At 34.9% G+C, this 22,002-nt stretch overlaps 4 protein-coding genes and 1 pseudogene across 6 annotated transcripts; all 5 read left to right on the forward strand.

Annotated features, from left to right (window-relative positions):
* The first annotated feature begins 1,925 nt into the window (after window positions 1-1,925).
* On the forward strand, window positions 1,926-3,348 carry LOC147570004 (putative F-box protein At3g16210). Its single transcript, XM_086672505.1, has one exon. The coding sequence runs from the start codon at window positions 2,035-2,037 to the stop codon at window positions 3,136-3,138; it is 1,104 nt and encodes a 367-aa protein (XP_086528631.1). The 5' UTR covers window positions 1,926-2,034; the 3' UTR covers window positions 3,139-3,348.
* A 4,623-nt stretch (window positions 3,349-7,971) lies between these two features.
* Window positions 7,972-10,393, forward strand: LOC147570005 (putative F-box protein At3g16210). 2 transcript variants are annotated; one of them, XM_086656574.1, is made up of 2 exons: window positions 7,972-9,232; window positions 10,092-10,393. In XM_086656574.1, exon 1 carries the CDS (start codon window positions 8,086-8,088, stop codon window positions 9,190-9,192), a length of 1,107 nt encoding a protein of 368 aa, XP_086512700.1. In that variant the 5' UTR covers window positions 7,972-8,085; the 3' UTR covers window positions 9,193-9,232; window positions 10,092-10,393. The 2 variants fall into 2 exon arrangements, with proteins under 2 accessions (XP_086512700.1, XP_086512701.1); XM_086656575.1 differs by lacking the exon at window positions 10,092-10,393 and having other exon boundaries at window positions 8,009-8,145; window positions 8,226-9,493.
* A 940-nt stretch (window positions 10,394-11,333) lies between these two features.
* On the forward strand, window positions 11,334-15,974 carry LOC147570006 (peroxidase 27-like). Of its 2 annotated transcripts, none has more exons than XM_086672519.1 (4): window positions 11,334-13,357; window positions 14,622-14,813; window positions 14,961-15,126; window positions 15,353-15,974. In XM_086672519.1, exons 1-4 carry the CDS (start codon window positions 13,292-13,294, stop codon window positions 15,766-15,768), a joined length of 840 nt encoding a protein of 279 aa, XP_086528645.1. In that variant the 5' UTR covers window positions 11,334-13,291; the 3' UTR covers window positions 15,769-15,974. The 2 variants fall into 2 exon arrangements, with proteins under 2 accessions (XP_086528645.1, XP_086528637.1); XM_086672511.1 differs by lacking the exon at window positions 11,334-13,357 and adding an exon at window positions 14,247-14,524.
* LOC147570007 (pentatricopeptide repeat-containing protein ELI1, chloroplastic pseudogene) lies at window positions 11,665-13,137 on the forward strand (annotated as a pseudogene).
* Window positions 15,975-18,558: 2,584 nt separating the features above from the next.
* LOC147570008 (peroxidase 1-like) lies at window positions 18,559-20,667 on the forward strand. Its single transcript, XM_086672527.1, has 4 exons — window positions 18,559-18,863; window positions 18,978-19,169; window positions 19,292-19,457; window positions 20,109-20,667. The coding sequence occupies exons 1-4, from the start codon at window positions 18,624-18,626 to the stop codon at window positions 20,522-20,524; spliced, it is 1,014 nt and encodes a 337-aa protein (XP_086528653.1). The 5' UTR covers window positions 18,559-18,623; the 3' UTR covers window positions 20,525-20,667.
* The last annotated feature ends 1,335 nt before the right edge of the window (window positions 20,668-22,002 follow it).

A 22,002-nucleotide genomic window follows, 5' to 3' on the forward strand; every position in this document is an offset into this window, starting at 1 on the left:
TATACATATTCTTATCAATTTAGCCCTCTTCTGGTTTATAGTTTATATCAATTTTAGTTTTAATATGAAGTTGAATTACCCTTTATCTATCCTTAGCTGGAATTGTCAAGGACTTGGAGGCAAAGTCACTAAGTATCATTTAAAGAACATAGTTCGGGTTCATAACCCTGATTTTCTCTTCTTATGTGAGACCAAACAATGTGATCAATCAGTAGTAAGATTATGTCCAACCTCTGCTATGATAAATACTTTATCCAATCACCTATAGGTCTTAGTGGTGGATTCATGCTTGCTTTTAAAAGTTCTTTTAGAACACAAATTCTGCACCAAAATGAACACTGGATTCACCTTACCACTATTGCTCCCAATGACAATATCCATTTGTCCATCATTTTTATGTATGGAGAACCTAATAGTGCCCACAAATGAGACTTTTGGAAGAAGTTTAATACTTATATACAGAGTACCAACACTTCTAGTTACCCCCAGCTCATTATAGGATATCTTAATATCATTTTCCATCCTTTTGAGAAGGTAGGAGGAACCAGGGTTTCGAGTTCTTATATAAATTATCTCACTTCTAATATCTTGGACTTGGGTTTTCTTGAAATCCCTTATGTTGGATCTCAATATACTTGGTCTAATAATCACCCAGAGCAAACACTAGTTCAAGAACTGCTGTACAGAGCTCTTGTTACACAAGATTGGTTAAATCTATATCCTCACACTGTGGTCTCTCATCTGCAAAGGTTGGGCTCAGACCATAATCCAATCCTTTTGAATACTAAAAGTACTACTTTCCAACAGAAGAAACCATTTAGATATAACCCTCTCTGGTACAATGACAAGGAATGTTCCTCAATCATCACAAATCATTGGAATATTGAAAATAATTCACATCCTTCAGTTAAAGTTCACAACAGAATTAAGGGCCTCAATACTCTGAATTATTCAAACACCTGAATAACCTTTTAGATGAACATGAGAGGTTTTGGAAATTGAAATCTAGAGATAACATTGTTTCCCTGGGAGATAGGAATACAAAGTTTTTCCATGCTTTGGCATCCTCTAGAGCAAGGAATAACAAAATTAAGGGCCTCAAAAATCTAAAGCAATCAGAAAGAACTCTTTACCCGTCCCTGCAAATAACATAAATGGGTGTAAGTGGGGTGTAAGAGTGCAAAGTTGTAGGGATTTAGGGCCCTCACAAACTTTGCCTTAATGGAAGTGTCTCACTGATATAAGAATTAAGAAGAGATATTAATTTCAGCATGGGATGCTGTCCGTTCTACACATAGATCCCTCTAGTCCCATTACAATAATAATTTTGTAAAATAGATAAATGTAGATTAACTCCATGAATTGTAAAATTAAAAGAAGAACAATGTATTCCTGAGTACAGTTTTATTTGTTGCAAAAATGAGAGTTGTTTATATTAGATAATATGATGATATTTAGTCCACCACCATTTGGTGTGGTAGTAGGACATCCTTCTTAAGCCCATGAAATCTTAAGATCGAATCTTGGTGGAAGCAGTTTATCACCAAGATTGATCCCATGTAATTTAAGCACAAAATAAAATGTTGTCAAACTTTAGGCTTTTTGTTGTCGGACTTTAGACCTCTTTAGACCTCTTTAGTTTTGGGTTTAATTTAGTTATTTGGGCAGTTATCGTGCATTGGTGTAGTCAATTTCTCAAAAGAACAAATGACATTTAGAGTAATAATACATGTTTACAAGGCTATAAAAGAGATGTTACCAAAAAGACAAACAAACTAGTTTCTATTTTTGTATTTTTACATAAAAATCAAGATTCGACTTATTTCTAATTAAAAACGTAAAGTGTGACATCAGCGAGTAGGTAGAGTCAACAATAGATTCTTTGTCTATATATAGTAATATAGCCACCAAAAGAAAACACCTCTCTTCTCGTCGAAGGAAAAAAAGAAATTGAAGGGTTTTTTTTTGTTTCCATATTCATCTTCCTTGTGAGTCATCCTGCTTGGGGGAGGATAAACCCTGGCTGGAGCTATTATGGAGTTCTTACTTCCAGATGGTGTAAAAGATGATATAATCTTTAGCATCCTTTTGAAGGTACCTCTAAAATCTCTAATCCGATTTAGGTGTGTAAGCAAATCCTGGTCCAATCTAATAACAAACCCTAATTTTCTTAGAATGCAATCCTCTTACCAACGCAACAACTTCAATTTTATCTGTGTTGGTCAACACCCATCAACTAACCACCTTTACTCAGTTGCTTATAATCCATCTTCATCACCATCTTCATATGATAAGCCTATTAAACTCTCTTCCCAATTCCTTGATAATGGGTTTGAAATTATTGCTTCTTGTAATGGTTTGCTTTGCATAAAAATTTCTTCCCGTGAATTTGTTCTTTTGAATCCATCTACAACTGAATTCAAGAAAATTCCTTCACCAACAAAATTTCAAGATGAAGAACAATTTCCCCAAGAAGATGGTCTTAGTTATGACCCCGTAATTGATGACTACTTATTGGTAAGAGTAGTAAGGTTTCCTTCACTCTGTGATTCTAAAGTACAAGTCTATACCTTAAGATCAAATTCATGGCGAACCATACAATTCGATGTTCTGTCTAATCTTATTTTGGAGGAGTACCGATTCGATGTGGTGTTTGTTTATGGAAGTTTGTATTGGAGAACTCGAGACTTCTTACACTCTTTCAACGTTTCTAATGAGAAAATCAATAAACTACCAGTACCTGCTCACTGGAGTGGTAGCACCTTGTGTGTAATTGGAGAACGGCCTTGCCTAAGTCGTGTGATTATAAATACGATTAATTTATTGTTGAGAAAGAAGTATGGAGTGGACGAGTCTTGGATTGAACTGTCCCTCAATTATATGCCGGGAGTACGCATTCGTTGCCCAAGGATGTATCAATTTTGTAGGTGTACAGGTACCATACACATTGCTCTATTTAATGAGAAATACAGTTTAGTTTATGACTCCGAGCAAGAAAGACTTCGGTTACTGAAGGTTCCTTTTACTCCTAAAATGTATCCTGAAGGGACTTACGCGAGAAGCACAGCTACTCTCAATTCTGGTACTTACATGTCGACGGAGGTGTTCGATGAAGGAACTACACTGTCTGAGGACTAGAAAATAAGAAAGTTTATTGTCGAAGGTGAAAAGGCAACTCTTTTATGGTGGATGACTCTTTTCAACATTAGCCAATATTTAGAGCTTGACAATGTTTTCGTATATTGGCAATAACCTGATGCTTAATTTGTTTCTTGTTTGCATAGCTCTATTAATTCTATTGTGAAACAAATATTTATCTCTTTAGTTTATGCATAGCGTAGTTTTTGTTAAGATGCAACCAGATTACTCTGTCAAAAACAACTAATTGAATCTCTTGCTTCCCAATGAACATGTCGACCGCTACGACTTTAAGCACTCCCACTTCTCCCCCATTCCTTATTATCCATCATCACCATCTTTTCATAAACAGAAAGTGGATATATTTGACACATTAATGGCTGAAATTATTGGTTCTTGCCGTGGCTTGCTTTGCATAAAACATGTTATTTTCAGTGACCTAATCCTTTTGAATTCATCTACCACTGTCTAAAGATGACGAATATCCTCAACTATATGGGTTTGGTAATGATAATGTGATTGATGAGTACAAATTGGTAAGAGTCGTGAGTTATTGTTCAATCAATGTTTCTAAAGTTCAAGTCTACACATTTGGATCAAATTCATGGCAAACCATTCAATTCGATATCCCATATATTCTTGATATTGAACGGGGTGCTACTTGCTCGCGGGTATTGTTCTTCAATGGAGCTTTTAATTTGATCCCTAACTCATCCAAGAAGTTCAATATTCTTTTAACATTGTTGGCAAGAAACCTCATGAGCTACCCTTAGTCCCTTACCAGGTGGCTTTGCCTATTTAATAATGTTTTCACCCATCGTATTGAATTGTGGGTGATGGAGGATTATGGATCGGTAGAGTCTTGAACTAGAATGTATATCGTTCATCGTATTGAATTGGTTAGGAGACCCTGACCTGTTGAAAAATGTACTAGTACTGGTGAGGCCCCTAAAAAAGAACTATAACTATGAAATAATAGATCAAGTTACTTACTCAAGCCAGGAATGTCCTCAATTTTGATGATTTCTTTAGGTCTTCTTTCTTCATAATATGTGGAAAAGTTTAAAAAAGTGTAAGTTAGTCATCTAGAGATGGTGATATAAAGATATGCATATTAACAATAAGTATTCTCGCTGGAGGGAAAATGGTTAAAATCATACCAAACATGGAATGCCTAATAAAAATCATAGTATCTGATCCAAGTAATTTACAGGTTATAGATTTACAGACGGGGTATTGGGAATCCAATTATCGGTCCAAATATTCTTGTGAACTTCCCATATCGAATAAGATATTTGTTGATGTTCTTCCATCTGAGACTAAGAATCTTATTCTCACCATCCCGATTGTGATAGATAGCGAAGATCAAAGGAAATGGACCCTTACAAAAAATGGTAAATTTAGTGTCAAATCTACGTATCAACATCTGAGTCTCAGTATGAATTCACCCCAACCCCGGTCTCCTAATTGGAACTTTCTTTGGTCTCTACCAGTAGTTCCTAGAGTAGAAACTTTTTTATGGAAAATTTGTACGAACGCACTCCCTGTTAAGGAAAGAATAGGAAAGTACATAGATAACAACAGAATCTGTCCGAACTGTAATGAGATAGAATCCATAGAACATGCCATTCTTCACTGTCCTATTGCAAAAAATATTTGGTTCTATTTCAACATTATTTCAGAAAATATACCGTCAGTGAGAGACTGGATCTTCTCCTGGGAAACCAAAAACCAAACGGCTTACGCTACTAACAACATTCATTTTGCTACCATCATGTGGAACATATGGAAAATAAGATGTGACCATTGCTTTCAACACGAAATCAACAAGTTAGACAAAATGATTTCTATCATTTCGACATTCGCTCAAATACAAAAGGTGCATGAACCACAAACCAAAACAGAACAAGGTAAATGGATCCCCCCTGAATCGTCTTTTTTAAAGATTAATGTAGATGCATCATTCATAGACACGCAAAGTATAACGGGAATCAGTCTCGTTATCCACGACAATGAATCTAAATTGGTCGAAGCTGCAACATTCACCTCTAGAAGCAGAAACTCGGAGGAAGGTGAGGCAATTGCAGTCCTTAAAGGAATGCAATGGGCAGAATCTCATGAATATAAAAGAATCATAATCGAAAGTGACAACATTAACATCATAAAATATCTTCAGAAAGGAAAGAATAATATTCAATGGCAATCCCAAGTACATATGAATAAGATCCAAGAAATAAAAAAGAGTTTGGAAATAGTCAAATTCTCTCATACAAGCAGGAAATTCAACGAAGTAGCAGATAAGCTGGCAAAATGGGCACGAACGAAAAACAGATCGAAGGCCTGGAAACATGTACCTTATTTTCTTTGTAAGTTGTATTATAATAGAACTCTTATTTCAATCTAATATATTTTATCTTTCAACAAAAAAAAAAGGTTATAGATTTACAGGTGAGTAAACAACAAAAAAAAAGACTATCTTTCTAAGAAGAGTGACTACCACTCTTATTGACTGGGATGATGAATGGATTATGGATTGGAGTCTTGAACTAGATTGTTTATCGTTCATTCACTACCTAGTTTATATCGCACTAGATTGATGCCATCTTTCAACAACAGAAAGGTTTTATTTGCGGGTTTATATGGCACTAGATTGATGCCATCTTTCAACAACAGAAAGGTTTTAACAACAGAAAGGTTTTATTTGATGTTCAACTACATGGTCGTGGCGACTACACTCCTCGAAGAAGTAGAATCATCTTCTAACTCATACAAGTATGAACATGTAAGAGGTAGAATCATTAAGGAACCTATGTGGGGAGTCTAGGAGGTAGAATTATGAAGGAAAAAAAAAAGTAGAGACGGGGTTGATAAGGTAGTGATCAACTCATACATATGTGTTGCCCTTGTGCTAATTAGGGCAAACCAAATTGCAGATGAAGTACAAATCTAAAACATAAGTTATTTTCTTGGCTAAAATAAACATATAACTTTCACCAAACAACCCTAAGGGTCCATTTGACACGTTGAAAATAGAGCTGAGAAAGTCGTTTTCGCAAGAAAACCAATTTTCTACTGTTTGTTTTGCCAAAATAGTGCAAAAACGACTTACTCAGGGGAAAAAAAAAGTAGGAAAATCTACTAAAATATTTTCCAACTTCCCACATGTGAAAACCGTTTTCCTAACCTTCTCCCGAATAGTTGACGCGCTCTATCTCCTCCCTATCTCTCTCTCTCTCTTTCTTCCCCTTTCACTTTCAAACTATCTCTCGGTCCCTCTTTAACTTTCAGACTCTCTCGCTCTCTCTCTCTCTCTCTCTCTCTCTCTAAACTAACTCTCTTTCACCAAATTTCTCTAGATTTCTTAGGGGAACACCAAATCCGAAAGTTGAAGCTCAAGAGGTTGATTTTGTTCTTCTTGTAACCATAGTTCTTAAGACCTAGGGTGGAATTTTATGGGCTTCAGTATAACTACAACAACAACAAATAGGAATGTACATCAATTGGGAAATCTATGATTTGGTGAAGAAGTAGAAGTTGGATTCGAACCCACACGAGATTGAAGCATGCGAAAAACACGACCAGTAATTATAAGGAACTTCTAGAGGCGAAAACAAATCTGGTCGGTTTTCGGGATAGATTGAAGTATCGATTTCATTGCAGCAATCAAATTAGTTTCAGAATAGATTGAAGAAACAAGAATTCAAACCCTAATTGCATTATGTAACCCTAAACCTTAATGTTGCCGATTTGTCAGGTAACCCTAATTGAATATGGGTCGGTGTGAGAAGAATCAAGTCGTTCTTGAGTTGGGAGTTATTTGGGATTTACATAGGCCATCGACTCTATTGCGTATGGTGCACCTTTTCTTTTGTAAAATAGGGTGCCTAGAGTTATATTATTGGATGTTTTTAGATACCTCTCATATTTTCACATGATACACCAAACACCAAAAAATAACTTTCCATGAGAAAAAATAAGGTTTGCTTCCCTGTTAGAAAAAAATTGATTTTCTCACTCAGACATTCTAACGCATCAAACGAACCCTAAAGCAATCAGAAAGAACTCTTTACCCGTCCCTGCAAATAACATAAATAGGTGTAAGTGGGGTGTAAGAGTGCAAAGGTGTAGGGATTTAGGGCCCTCACAAACTTTGCCTTGATGGAAGTGCCTCACTAATAAGAATTAAGAAGAGATATTAATTTCAGCATGGGATGCTGCCCGTTCTATCCATTACAATAATAATTTTGTAAAATAGATAAATGTAGATTAACCCCATGAATTGTAAAATTAAAAGAAGAATAATGTATTTCTTAGTACAGTTTTATTTGTTGCAAAAATGAGAGTTGTTTATATTAGATAATATGATGACATTTAGTCCACCACCATTTGGTATAGTAGTAGGACATCCTTCTTAAGCCCATGAAATTTTGAGATCGAGTCTTGGTGAAAGCAGTTTATCACCAAGATTGATCTCATGTAGTTTAAGCACAAAATAGAATGTTGTCAGACTTTAGATTTTTTGTTGTCGGACTTTAGACCTCTTTAGGCCTCTTTAGTTTTGGGTTTAATTTAGTTATGGCAGTTATCGTGCATTGGTGTAGTCGATTTCTCAAAAGAACAAATGACATTTAGAGTAATAATACATGTTTACAAGGCTATAAAAGAGATGTTACCAAAAAGACAAACAAACTGGTTTCTATTTTTGTATTTTTACATAAAAATCAAGATTCCATTTATTTCTAATTAAAAACGGAAAGTGTGACATCAGCGAGTAGGTAGAGACAACAATAGATTCTTTGTGTATATATAGTAATATAGCCACCAAAAGAAAACACCTCTCTTCTCGTCGAAGGAAAAAAAGAAATTGAAGGGTTTTTTTTTGTTTCCATCTTCCCTTCCTTGTGAGTCATCCTGTTTGGGGGAGGATAAACCCTGGCTGGAGGTATTATGGATTTCTTAGTTCCAGATGGTATAAAAGATGATATAATCTTTAGCATCCTTTTGAAGGTACCTTTAAAATCTCTAATCCGATTTAGGTGTGTAAGCAAATCCTGGTCCAATCTAATAACAAACCCTAATTTTCTTAGAATGCAATCCTCTTACCAACGCAACAACTTCAATTTTATCTGTCTTGGTGAACGCCCATCAACAATTAACCACCTTTACTCAATTGCTTATAATCCATCATCTTCATCACCATCTTCATATGATAAGCCTGTTAGACTCTCTTCCCAATTCCTTGATAATGGGTTTGAAATTATTGCTTCTTGTAATGGTTTGCTTTGCATAAAAACGTATTCCCATGAATATGTCATGTTGAATCCATCTACAACTGAATTCAAGCAAATTCCTTCACCAACAAAATTTCAAGATGAAGAACAATTTCCCCAAGAAGATGGTCTTAGTTATGATCCTGCCATTGATGACTACTTATTGGTAAGAGTAGTAAGGTTTCCTTCACTCTGTAATTCTAAAGTACAAGTCTATACCTTAAGATCAAATTCATGGCGAACCATACAATTCGATGTTCTGTCTAATCTTATTTTGGAGGAGTACCGATTCGATGTGGTGTTTGTTTATGGAAGTTTGTATTGGAGTACTGAAGACTTCTTACACTCTTTCAACGTTTCTAATGAGAAAATCAATAAACTACCAGTACCTGCTCACTGGAGTGGTAGCACCTTGTGTGTAATTGGAGAACGGCCTTGCCTAAGTCGTGTGATTATAAATTTAAATACGATTAATTTATTGTTGAGAAAGAAGTATGGAGTGGACGAGTGTTGGATTGAACTGTCCCTCAATTATATGCCGGGAGTGCGCTTTCGTTGCCCAATTATGTATCAATTTTGTAGGTGTACGGGTACCATACACATTGCTCTATTTAATGAGAAATACAGTTTAATTTATGACTCAGAGCAAGAAAGACTTCGGTTACTGAAGCTTCCCTTTACTCCTAAAATGTATCCTGAAGGGACTTACGCGAGAAGCACAGCTACTCTTTATTCTGGTACTTACATGTCGACGGAGGTGTTCGATGAAGGAACTACTGTCTGAGGACTAGAAAACTAGAAAGTTGATTGTCGAAGGTGAAAAGGTAACTCTTTTATGGTGGATGACTCTTTTCAACATCTCTTTCGTCACGTATTATTTTTCCAAAACTTATATGTTAAATACATTAGCCAATATCTAGAGCTTGACAATGTTTTCGTATATTGGCAATTACCTGATGCTTAATATATTTTCCTGTTCGCTAGCTCTATCTTATTCTGAAACAAATATAATATTATCTCTTTAGTTTATGCATAGCTTAGTTTTTGTTAAGATGCAACCAGATTACTCTGTCAAAAACAACAAATTGAATCTCTTGTTTTCCAATGAACATGTCGACCGCCACGACTTTAAGCACTCCCACTTCCCCCCATTCCTTGTTATCCATCATCACCATCTTTTCATAAACAGAAAGTCGATATATTTGACACATTAATGGCTGAAATTATTGGTTCTTGCCCGTGGCTTGCTTTGCATAAAACATGTTTTTTTTTCGTGAGTTATTGTTCACTCAATGTTTCTAAAATTCAAGTCTACACATTTGGAGCAAATATATGGCAACCCATTCAATTTGATATCCCGTATATTCTTGACATTGAATGGGGTGCTACTTGCTCGCCGGTATTGTTCTTTAATGGAGCTTTTAATTGGATCCCTAACTCATCCAATAAGTTAAATGTTCTTTCAACATTGTTGACAAGAAACCTGATGAGCTACCCTTGTCTGAATGGATGATTTGGGTACATTTTTACCTTTTAGGTCCATTTGAGTCGAGACGATTCAAATTTATATTAGTCAGACGAGTCGGATCCAGACAATGAGAAAAAAATAGAGCAGCAATTATCGAGGTATTGATCTATGTTTGTAATATATGATGTGTCTAATCAGAGGTTTTACACTTGCAGTTGTTGAGGTTGCTACTAGTTAAATTTACTGCTGAATTTTGGTGCAAGCTTGGAGACCACCAGACTGAACTTTCATGGAGAAAAAGTTGTCCAATCTAAACAGAGAAACGTTTTAGTGAAAGATATGTGAGAAACTAAAGTACAAGGACAAAGTGGCCTCACCTGGTTGAACAACATATATAATACTAGATGATTGTCTCAGGGGAGTTGTGGGTTTGTGCATTTGAAAATATTCTCTTCACGTCCGCGACAAACATCTCAAATTTAAGATAATATTGCTCTGATTTGATGTGTCTCTTGGACATTGCCTTCAGATCTGGAATCATAAAACAAATCAAGTCAGAATGACAATAGTAAAACCATCCAACTATAAAAACATGAAAACTCTGACAATTGGTTAGGAGGAGACCATGACCTGTTGAAAAATGTACTAGTACTGGTGAGGCCCCTAAAAAAGAACTAACTATGAAATAATAGATCTAGTTACTTACTCAAGCCAGGAATGTCCTCAATTTTGATGATTTCTTTAGGTCTTCTTTCTTTATAATATGTGGAAAAGTTTTAAAAAGTGTAAGTTAGTCATCTAGAGATGGTGATATAAAGATGGGGCCTTAATTCTAAGGCCCAAAACAAACAAGTATAAAATACAACCGGTGGTTCAATTTATGAACTCCAAAAATCACAATAATTATGGGGAAAAAGGCTTTCAAAGAAGGGAAAATTTATGAAGATGCAGTTCGGGTATATCAAGATGGCACATAGCCACATAACATATGATATACAAGCAAATGTGAAAGTGCACATGTAGCCGTAGAGAAGTGCTGAAGAATATAACACAAACCTACAAAGTGAAGTAACCCACAAAATGAAAAAGAAACTAGAATGGATAGACAGTTGTATCCAACGACATTATTGTCTGCATAAGTTAGAAAATGTGTGAGCCCATCTACATCACTAGCATGCTTTTTCAAGTGATTCATCAGCCTCGTACCATAACCGTTCGCTTGTTCATCTGCCGCAATTGCACAGAATGTTATCTCCCCAAACTTTTGACTGGAAATATGAGAGTTGATGAGGATCCAAGAGTTTGTATTCATATTCAAATTAGGTCTTAGGGCCCTCTCATATTCATATAGTCGATTTCTCAAAAAAAAAACATAAATGAGTGTAAGCGGGGTGTAAGAGTGAAAAGGACTTAGGTCTTATGGCCCTCTCATTTTATAACGGTCGGTATTCATATTCAAATTACAGTTAATTTTGTTGGGGGATGTAATAGAAATGATCTTTCAACCCAAACACATCTCCTCAACTGCACTAAATAACCAAAGAAAAAACCCTAATTAATCTTTTGCAATCTCAATCAACAACAACCAAACATCTCAAACAAATCCATGCCCAACTCCTCTTTCAAACCCCTCCTCTACCATCATCTCTCTATCTCTGCAATTCAATGCTCTTAGCTTACTCCAAATGCGCTTCCTTTCTGCGGATCAATTTACATTCCAATTCCTTCTGAAGGCTAAAGGCTTGTCCAAAATCTAAGAAGCTTTTCCAAACTACCCTGATCCATTTAATGGTTTTCAAGCTTGGGTTTAATCTTTATACCTCTTTGATGAACTCAATTCTTCACTGTTATGCTTTGTCTGGTCAGATAAGATATGCTCACAAGTTGTTTGATGAAATGCCTAATCCAGATGTTATCTCTTTTAATTCATTGATTCATGGGTATGCTGAATTAGGTGATATGAACTCTGCATTTCAAATTTTCGACGCGTTCCTTGTCCTAGTGTAGTTACTTGGACAGCCATGGTTGTTGGATTTGCTAGTAATGCTGATATTTTGGCTGCTAGGGAGGTGTGAGGAAATGCCTGAGAGAGACTTGATTTCTTGGAATGCTATGATCTCTGGTTATGTGTAAAACAAAGTACCAGTTGAAGCCTTGAATTTATTTTGTCGAATGCAAGCCGAGAATTTCAAACCAAATAAGGTGACGATTGCGACTGCACTTTCGGCTTGTGCTAGTCTAGGAGCACTAGAAACTGGAAAATGGATCCATGTCTTTATTAAAAAGAATCAATTTGAATTGAACCCTTTTCTCGGTTCTGCACTAATTGATATGTATTCGAAATGTGGGGTTGTTGAATTCGCTCTCGAAGTTTTTGGGTATTTGAAGGAAAAGAATACTTGCACTTGGAATGCAATGATCAATGGGATGGCCATGAATGGTCACACAGAAAAAGCTTTAGATCTCTTCAACCAGATGAGAACTAATAGAAAAGTTATACGCGATAAGGTCACATTTGTCGGAGTTCTTTTAGCATGTAGCCATGGAGGGTTTATAGATGAAGGAAAGAAGCATTTTTATTTCACAATGAAAGAGTACGGAAATCACCCCAATCGTGGAGCATTTTGCTTGTATGGTAGACCTTCTTGGCAGAATTGGGCATTCGAGGAAGCTCAAGAGCTTATAAGAAGTATGTCAATGACGCCAGATATAGTTATTTGGAGAGCTCTGCTTGGTGGTTGTAGACTTCACAGGGATGTGGAATTGGCCGAAAGAGTTATCTTAGAAATGGAAACTCATGGAAGTGGAGATTAAGTACTTCTATCAAATTTATATACTTCAGTTGGAAGATGGAGAGATGTTGAGAAAGTGAGGAAGATCATGAAGGATAAAGGAATTAAGAAGACCCCAGGTTCTAGTTCGATCGAGGTTGGTAACATGATTCACAAGTTTATATCGGGAGACAAATCTCACCCGAGATATGTTGAAATTTGTGAAAAATTGGAGGAGGTGGGAAAGAAGATAGGTGAAGATGGGTATTTGGTAGGGACATCTATAGTATTGTATGATGTAGAGGAGGAAGAGAAAGAACAAGCACTAGGACATCATAGTGAAAAGTTAGCAGTCGGGTTTGGCCTTATTAGTACAGATTCTGGGACTACGCTTAGGGTTGTGAAGAATCTTCGGTTTTGTAATGACTGTCATAATGTAGTTGAAGATAGTTGGAGGTCTGACAGAATTTCAAGCAGGTCGAAACTATGAGAATGGTCCTGAAAATGTACTTTCTATGGTTTACCGGGCTCAATTCATGATGTGAAAGAAGATTCAACTTCAACTTTTCAGATCCCTCGATTCAGCTTTTTCGTCTTTGCATCCCCGACAACACTGGTCAGTCGCCCACCCCTCTTCTTCAAGAATGGTACTGTGGGTGCGGCGGGTGTTTCAGTTAAGTGGGTCTTTTGACCTTCAAGGCTTCCACAAGGTATAGTTTTTCTTACTTTCTATGATTTTAATATTACTGATGCAAACCTAAAACTAATGTTCAAACAAAATCCTTGAATATCAACCAATACAAGCAAACAACTTTTAAATAGATGTATACTAGACAAATTTGAATTCAATGTATACATCGACATGACTTTATCCTCACGAAAATATTAGTTCGCATTAGAAAATTAAAACCACTGTTCTTTCTTACATGTTTTAGGGACTGGGTAGCTGGAAAATGTAACAACAATAATATGTTAGATTTGGTCAATCAATCACAGAATTGTTGCTAGTAATTATATCGCAATTTGTCAACTACTATCACAGTCAGAATTATATTATTTTAAAGTACAACCAGAGTGCATGAACATCTTATTTCGTGTGTTCTATATAATAATCCTAATTCATCTTTGACTAATTTTTTTTTATCATCTATACAACTTATTGTTTTCTTAAAATATTTGGTGTACCATGAAGAACATAGTATTTCTCATTCAATTTTTTTCCCACAAACAGATACGAATAAAACCTAGAGTAACCCTAATTGTTTGTAACGTACGATAGAACTGTCTGTGTCCATCGTGCACAGTTTACACTCTCGTACAGACATAGAGTTATGTATAATAACGGGTGGCACCGAAGTATTGTAGCTAAAAAACAATGTTATTTTTATAAAAATTGGTCCGCTGAGGACATGCCATAATCAACGGTAGTAATATTTGAATAATAAACCTGTGGGAGGATATTGGAAATCAATTATTGAGTTGATAAATTAGTTAATTCAAAAAAACTTGTATTTTTAATTAATGAATATTAATTCCTTTGAAACATTCTTCACAAAAATCTGTATAAAAGGGAAGACTTGGTGTTTTTATAGAGTATCTTAATTGTCTTCATAATCAACTCCAAGGATTATCAGAAGATGAAGATCATTAGTAGTAGGTCTTCCCTGCTTATTCCCCTCCTTGTTACCACGTTATTTTTTGGAGTTTTTGCGACGGTTTCTTATGGTTATAGTAATCATCTAAAGAATAATTTCTATAAGAAAACCTGCCCGGACGTTGAAAAGCTTGTTTACAGGATTACTAGGAAGCATGTCCTTAGAAGAGCTGTATTACCCGCAAAACTACTTCGAGTGAATTTTCACGATTGCTTTGTTAGGGTAAGTGCAGAAATCAGTACTTCGATCACTATCGCGTAAAATGACATCTTTACTAGTAATCTAAGTATTCTCGAATTTTTGATATTACGTTTTTCAGGGTTGTGATGCATCGGTGTTACTGAACTCTACCAAAAAAATTCAAGCTGAGAAAGACGCCCCTCCAAATGTATTTCTGGAGGGTTTTGATGTCATCGACGAGATTAAGACTCAAATAGAGAAACACTGCCCCGGTGTAGTTTCTTGTGCAGATATCATTGCCTTGTCTGCTAGAGATGCTGTCTCTATCTACGTAATTAGTAACTTGAACCAAAGCTAAACTATACATAATTGACATTTTATTTTCTATTTAGAACTTGGATAGTGTGATATTTATAATATTGTTATTGAAGTTGATCTCTCTCTCTCTCTCTCTCTCACACACTTGGAATTCTTTCAGTTTCAGAGACAGCTATGGAAGGTTCGCACGGGTCGAAGAGATGGCAAAGTATCGTCGGGGAATGAAGCTTCTCTCCAGCTCCCAAATCCTTTTGGCAACTTTACGGAACAATTGCAAGGTTTCACTAGCAGAGGACTCAATCTCCGTGACCTAGTTGTTCTTTCAGGTACTTTTTGTTATCAAACTGCTACTGAATAGTTGCTTAACGAAGATAATGGACATTCTTTTGATCAGTGTTTAATTTTTTATCGAAGGTTCTAAGTAACTGTGCTATTCATTTTTAACAACGGTTTAACTGTGGTAAAAACGGTATTAATGTCACGTGTGATATGCCATTACATTACTAAAATAGTTTAACATTTGTGATGATTTTGAATCCTGGGTCTATGTAGGTGGGGGACATACTATTGGAATAGGTCATTGTTTTCTCATGTCCAATCGACTCTACAACTTTACTGGAAAAGGAGATGCAGATCCTTCCCTCGACCGAAAATATGCAGCTTTCTTAAGAAAAAAATGCAAGAACGATCCTAATGACTTCAAAAGTGTAGTAGATATGGATCCTGGAAGCGCTTTTTCATTTGACAATAACTACTATTATATACTAAAGCAAAATAAGGGTCTTTTTACGTCCGATGCTACTCTTCTTACAAACGGGCAGTCATTGGCGATCGTTAACCAGATGCTCCATAAGGGGACGTTCTTTAGAGATTTCAGCCGATCGATGACTAAGTTGAGTGAAGTTCAAGTTCTCACTGGGAAACATGGAGAGATCAGAAAGAAATGCAGTGTGGTTAATAAACATTAAGTATCTAACCTCTAAATTGAGGGTACTTATTTTAAATTGTGATTATTTCAAGTTTATTTCATTCACTAGTTTAGGTGATTTGGGGAAACTGTTACTGTCTGGGATGTTTTTCATTTTCTTCTTATTTGATTATTCTTGTTCTTATATTTGTTCCTTAATTATTTGTTTTTATGTTACAATTATAAATGAACAATGAGCTTGTACTATATATTGTGTGCATATATATATATATATATATATATATATATATATATATATATATATATATATATCACTTATTGAGATATATCGACTAATTTGCTGTCATTTGTTTAGAACAACATATTACGTATTGTCAACAACCCTTGGTTGGAGTGGTAAGAGGTATAATCTTCCATCCTAGAGGTCAAGGGTTCGAGACACGCTGAACAATTCAAAAAAAAACCTATCACGTATTTTATATACAAGAGTGAGAGTCTGCTCGAACACAATCACACTGAATCTAGGCCAGAGTAGGTAACCAGACAAGATTTAGAAAGAGAAAGTTCAACACTTTCTCTCTAAATCTAGGTGGCCGGACATGTCGGAATTTAGTCTAGATTGTGGCCAGCCAGAGACCCATTTTCGTTGTATATATATAAACTTCTGCAATTGGAAAATATTGCTCTGAGATGTCGAAAAGAGATAATTAAAGAAAAATAATCCTCTTCTTAGATTATGGCCTTAGATTTCAATATTTTGTTCTCCCATCTATTACTAAACATTGACATTTCTTATTCCAAACTTAGAACCCTAAATCCTAAATTACTTAGCACGAGGCGGTTATCTTGATTTTCCCATTGATGAACATAGTGACTATGATACATAATGTGATTTCTCATATTGAAGAGTCCAATTATATCCTAATCTTTGAAGAGAAATAATCCAAATTCCACACTTTTTTGTAACAACAACATGCATGATTACATTCATTTGATTTTTAATAAGTACATTAAAAGATGGAATATGTCCATGACTGTCATTAAATGTCTTTATTATACATCCTAAGGCCATACAATGAAGTACCATATAGATCATTTTTATATCCTTAATAAGTCATGTTCTATAATCCAGGATTCCATTTTCACTAAGATCGAGTCTGGGACTTTCAGAATTTTAAAGTAGATGCACTATCAACTGAGTTTAAAGTTGTTGACAAATTTCAGATCCAAATTAAGAAGAAAACGAACGATGACCTTAGTAGGGGTCAAGGGGGCGCTGCCTGTGAAAAATAAGTTAACTAATCTCTTTACTTAATTATCTTTTAAAAGTAATGAATGTTTGACTTTGGTGGTAGTTAAGAAATTGTTGTTCACCAACAAAAACTCTGTGATTAATAGATTGACTAAATCATAGTATTGTTTTTGTTATTGCAATTTGCCTCAATCCAATCCCTAGAATATAAAGTAGAAAAAACTTTTGGAGTACAGTCAAAGTTCATGACCATATCAAATTTCATATGTTACATAGAATAATCCTAATGTCTACTTTGACTAATTTATTTAATCATAAAATAATATATTGTTTTCCTAAAATATTTTATTTTCATCACGTATTGTTGTTGAAGAAGTAATTTTTTTGTGCGAGAATGGTCGACTTGTTCTTCTTCTTCTTCGGATAATCCTCTAGTTTGGAGGGGACTCTTGACAAAAAAAGGCCTTTGAGAAGGTATATATATATATATATATATATATATTTAGTATAGTGCTAGGTCTTATGCCTTAACTTCTTAGGGATGTTGTAGTACATACAATAATTATTTTTACTTAACATAGTAATCTCAACCATCGAATGGCTTGGATCAATGGCTCAAAATATCGAGGCGATCTCTTTGAATTTAAGTAATGGGTTTTGGTTGTTGGATTAAGAGATAATGACATGTTTTGCTATAAATAAGGTTTTGAATGTCTTGCCAGCTTTAAACCTGCTACAAATAAAATAAAAAAATGGAGTTCGCAATCACCCTGACTTTTGGTACTCCACTCACATTTTAGCGAACAAGTTGACTAACTGTATACGATCTCAAATTGGTTGTGTAAGTTGACTGAGTGCATGCCTTTCAAATTGGTTCTGTTAAACGAGTTGTTCAAAATCTTTTTCTTTCTACTTTTACGTCTTCATTTTTCTCTACCATTTTCTCATTTTCTTTCTAGTCACATACAATTCAATTCGAAATGGTAAACATTTGCTAAAGGGAGCTTGAGATTTGAAGTCATTGGATGAACTGATCATAAAACTAACCATAAAATAAAACATTATATATTATGTTATAAATTTGTTACTAAAGATCGAAGTTAGGTCTCCCTTCTCCTTTTAGTAATTAATCCATTGCTTGAATTGTATATTCCGGCAATGTGAGACTCAAAACTATAGGCTGTGGCAAGGTTGTGATGGCATCAACTTTGAAACCCTAAATAAATATTAGAAGGGAATGAGTTTTGGAACATAAAGTAAGAAATGCACGTCTAAAAATGTTGATAATCTAAAAGGACATAAGGTGTTTAACTATCTTTTTCTTTAAAAAATAACATAAATAAATACATAATAAATAGTTATTTCCGTGTAATTTTTGTATAGTAAAAAATAATGTTATTTTAAGAAATTGACGTGCCTGGGACTAGCCACAATTAACGGCCACTAATATATTTGAATAATAAACCTATGGTACTAGAATAATATGGAAAACAATTATTTGGCTGAGTAATTAAGAAAAAACCAAACTGTATTTTTTAATTAATTTTTTATTCCTCTGAAAAGTTCTTGGAAAATTCTGTATAAATAAGGAATGTTCTTGTGGAGTATCGTATCTTCATAACTAATAAACAGATTAGCAAAAGATGAAGATCATTAGTAGTAAATCTTCTCTGCTTAATCTCCTCTTCGTTTCCATATTAGTTTTCGGTGTTCTTGCAGCCGTTTCTCATGGTTGTAGTGATCATCTTAAGAAGAATTTCTACAAGAAAACATGTCCAAGCGTCGAAAAAGTTGTCTACGAAATTACTAAGAAACATGTCCTTAGGAGAGCTGTATTGCCCGCTAAACTCCTTCGAGTCAATTTTCACGATTGTTTTATTAGGGTAAGTACCCGAGTAAATACAGAAAATCAGTACTTAGATCATTGTCACGTATAAATGTATAATGACATTTTGTTAGTGATCTTATTTTTTGTCTCATTTAAAATTGTTTTTCAGGGTTGTGATGCGTCAGTATTATTGAACTCCACAAAACAATTCCAAGCCGAGAGAGACGCCATTCAAAATACATTTTTGGAGGGTTTTGAAGTCATCGACGAAATTAAGGCAGAACTAGAAAGACGTTGCCCAGGAGTCGTTTCCTGTGCTGATATCCTTGCCTTGACTGCTAGAGATGCTGTCTCTATCCATGTAATTATACACATATATAACTACATTTTCATTTACCGAGACTTATGGCAACGGTTGAAGCAAAAAACTGTTGCCTTTTGAAAATGTGATTATGTCATATTTATACTTTGAAATTGTTGCAGTTCCAAAGACCTCTATGGAAAGTTCGCACTGGTCGGAGAGACGGCAAAGTGTCGAAGTTGAAGGAAGCTTTCTTCCAGCTCCCAGATCCTGGTAGCAACTTTACCACACTTTTGCAACAATTCAATAACAAAGGGCTCAATCTCCTTGACCTAGTTGTTTTATCAGGTAAGTTCAATTATAAAATTAATTAGAAGTTCAAATATTTTTTTACCTTATACAATATCCATTTTTCATAGGGCTTTTGAAGCTATAAAATATTTTATAATAATTAATTAGGAATTTTAATATACAATTAATAAATGATTAAATTTAATTATTTTTGTCTTCGGGCTTTTGTTACTAAAATATAAATATTTATGTACAATTAATTTTCTTAATGACGGTTTATCAACAAATATAACTTACGCGTTTTAAACAATATAATGAACAACTCATACTTTTAGCCATAGTTATTATTATTTCAAGCGACACTTATAGATAACAATATAAAAAAGGATTAGCCGATGGTTTAATGTAAGCCTACGCATTTTAGTATTAACAACAGGTTAACACCGTCGTCAGAAGTTTTATTTATTGTGTCCTTGTGTGCTCTACAATATGATAATTTAGTCATTTTTCTCACCATGATAACGAGTACCATATCGATAGAAGTGTATCAAATGTGTTCTTTTCACCCACGGTTTTAGGTGCGCTAATTATTAACAACCATTTGGCACAGTGATTAAAACTTATTTTGGTCATATGAGATTTATAACACTATGATAGTCAATATATTCTATACGTGACGATATATTTATTCATTTCATTTATCTGTAGGTGGAGGACATACTATTGGAATCGGTCATTGTTTCGTTATGTCAACTCGGTTATACAACTTCACTGGAAAAGGAGATGCCGATCCTTCATTAGACCCAAAATATGCAGATTATTTAAAGAAAAGGTGCAAGAACGACCCTAACGACTTTAAGAGTATAGTAGAAATGGACCCTGGAAGTTCTCTTTCATTCGACAACAACTTCTATTACGCATTAAAGCGAAATGAGGGTCTTTTTACGTCCGACGCCACTCTTCTTACAAACAAAGACTCGTTAGCGATCGTTAACCAAATGCTTAACCAACGCACTTTTTTCAAGGAGTTCAGTCGTTCGATGAGGAAGTTGAGCGAAGTTGAAGTTCTTACTGGGAAGTCAGGAGAAATTAGGAGAAAATGCAATGCTGTTAACAAATATTAAGTATTTTCTTAATCAAGCACTTTTATGTTTGAATATTTTTTAATGATTTTCGAGTGTATTTCATTCATTGCTTTTCGTGAACGTAGTGACGTGTAATACATAATGTGATTTTCATATTCAATGAAGAGACCAATTATATCCTAGTCTTTGAAGAGAAATAATCCAAAATCCAGCTTTTGTTTTAACAACAACATACATGCACGAAGACATTCACTTGATTTTTGATACATTAAAAGATGGAATATTCCCATGATTGTCCTTGCGATACCTTGTACAGGCCATACAATAAAGTATCATCTACACCCTTAATAACTCAGGTTCTATAAATCCTCGATTCTATTTTCAGTAAGACCAAATTTTGGACCTTTAGAATTTTGGGTAGATGAATTACCAACTAAGTTTGTAGTTGTTAGCAAATTTCAGATCCAAATTTAGAAGAAAATGAAGTCGCTCAAAACCCCCGAAAGACGACCATGAGTCATGAGTGTCAAGGGGGTGTTGCCCTTGAAAAAGAAGTTAACATATCTCTTTAATTCATTAAGTTTTTAAAGTAATGAATGTTTGACTCTTGTACGTGTTAGTTAATTAAGTAATTGGTGTTCACCAACAAAAACTCTGTGATTTGCAAAGGTTGTGGCGAGGAACCTTCAAATCTAGATTTCCAACATTGTGACGAGCTACCAAAAAAGAAATTTACAATGATTGAAGATAATTTAGGTGGTTCTCTTCGCGATGATTCTTGAAACCTTCACTTCTCTCGTCCGATTAAAAGTTCTGAGATTGGGCTCCTCACTTCTCTCCTTTATACTACAACAGAAGCGACTACTACTCTCAATTAAATGGTTGATTCTCGAAAATAGATGCCTTCTAACAATGGATTTTCAGTCAAATCATTGTACCAAAAGCTAGAACAACAAGCAACATCATCCCCTCAATCTCAAGTTAATATTTCAAAATGGTTTTGGAACAAGGTTATCCCGTCGAAGGTCTCTTTCCTTTTATGGGCTAAACGCAGTCCCCACTATTAATTGTTAAATTCACGATTATATAAATAATCGGAGATATGAACATAATGTAAAGACACGATAATTTAACGTGGTTCGGTCGAATACTCAAGACCTACATCCACGGAGAACAACTTTTTTATTATAATTCACCACATACAATTGTGTGTGGGTTTGATCGGTTACATTGGTCAGACATAACTCGATAACTCGATGAGTTTGATTCCTAGAACCCTCTCTTATTTATAGATGACTTAGGGTTTAGGGTTTCCTAGTTTCTGATTACTAAACTAGGAAATAATACAAAATCTATCTAATATTTGTTGGGTTTTACACCCTTCTAGGCTTCTACTAGTGTTTATAGCGGAATTAAGACATCTAATGTCTACACTAGTATTCCCAGGATCACATGCATAAACCTATGATAATCATTAATTAAAACTAGAAAGATAAATACCTTGTTCGCTAGTTTTC

This window comes from Eschscholzia californica, unplaced genomic scaffold (assembly GCF_041429995.1).
Source record: "Eschscholzia californica isolate CP2 unplaced genomic scaffold, dmEscCali1.0.p SCAF_1, whole genome shotgun sequence".
NCBI lineage: Eukaryota > Viridiplantae > Streptophyta > Magnoliopsida > Ranunculales > Papaveraceae > Eschscholzia > Eschscholzia californica.

Bases quoted from the DNA above. Each gene is read 5' to 3' on its own strand.
- LOC147570006 (XM_086672511.1), top strand. From the start codon at position 14,285: ATGAAGATCATTAGTAGTAGGTCTTCCCTGCTTATTCCCCTCCTTGTT. The intron at 14,814-14,960 runs GTAATTAGTAAC...GAATTCTTTCAG, and splicing joins GAGATGCTGTCTCTATCTAC to TTTCAGAGACAGCTATGGAA. The intron at 15,127-15,352 runs GTACTTTTTGTT...GGGTCTATGTAG, and splicing joins TGACCTAGTTGTTCTTTCAG to GTGGGGGACATACTATTGGA.
- LOC147570008 (XM_086672527.1), top strand. From the start codon at position 18,624: ATGAAGATCATTAGTAGTAAATCTTCTCTGCTTAATCTCCTCTTCGTT. The intron at 19,170-19,291 runs GTAATTATACAC...AAATTGTTGCAG, and splicing joins GAGATGCTGTCTCTATCCAT to TTCCAAAGACCTCTATGGAA. The intron at 19,458-20,108 runs GTAAGTTCAATT...ATTTATCTGTAG, and splicing joins TGACCTAGTTGTTTTATCAG to GTGGAGGACATACTATTGGA.
- LOC147570004 (XM_086672505.1), top strand. From the start codon at position 2,035: ATGGAGTTCTTACTTCCAGATGGTGTAAAAGATGATATAATCTTTAGC.
- LOC147570005 (XM_086656574.1), top strand. From the start codon at position 8,086: ATGGATTTCTTAGTTCCAGATGGTATAAAAGATGATATAATCTTTAGC.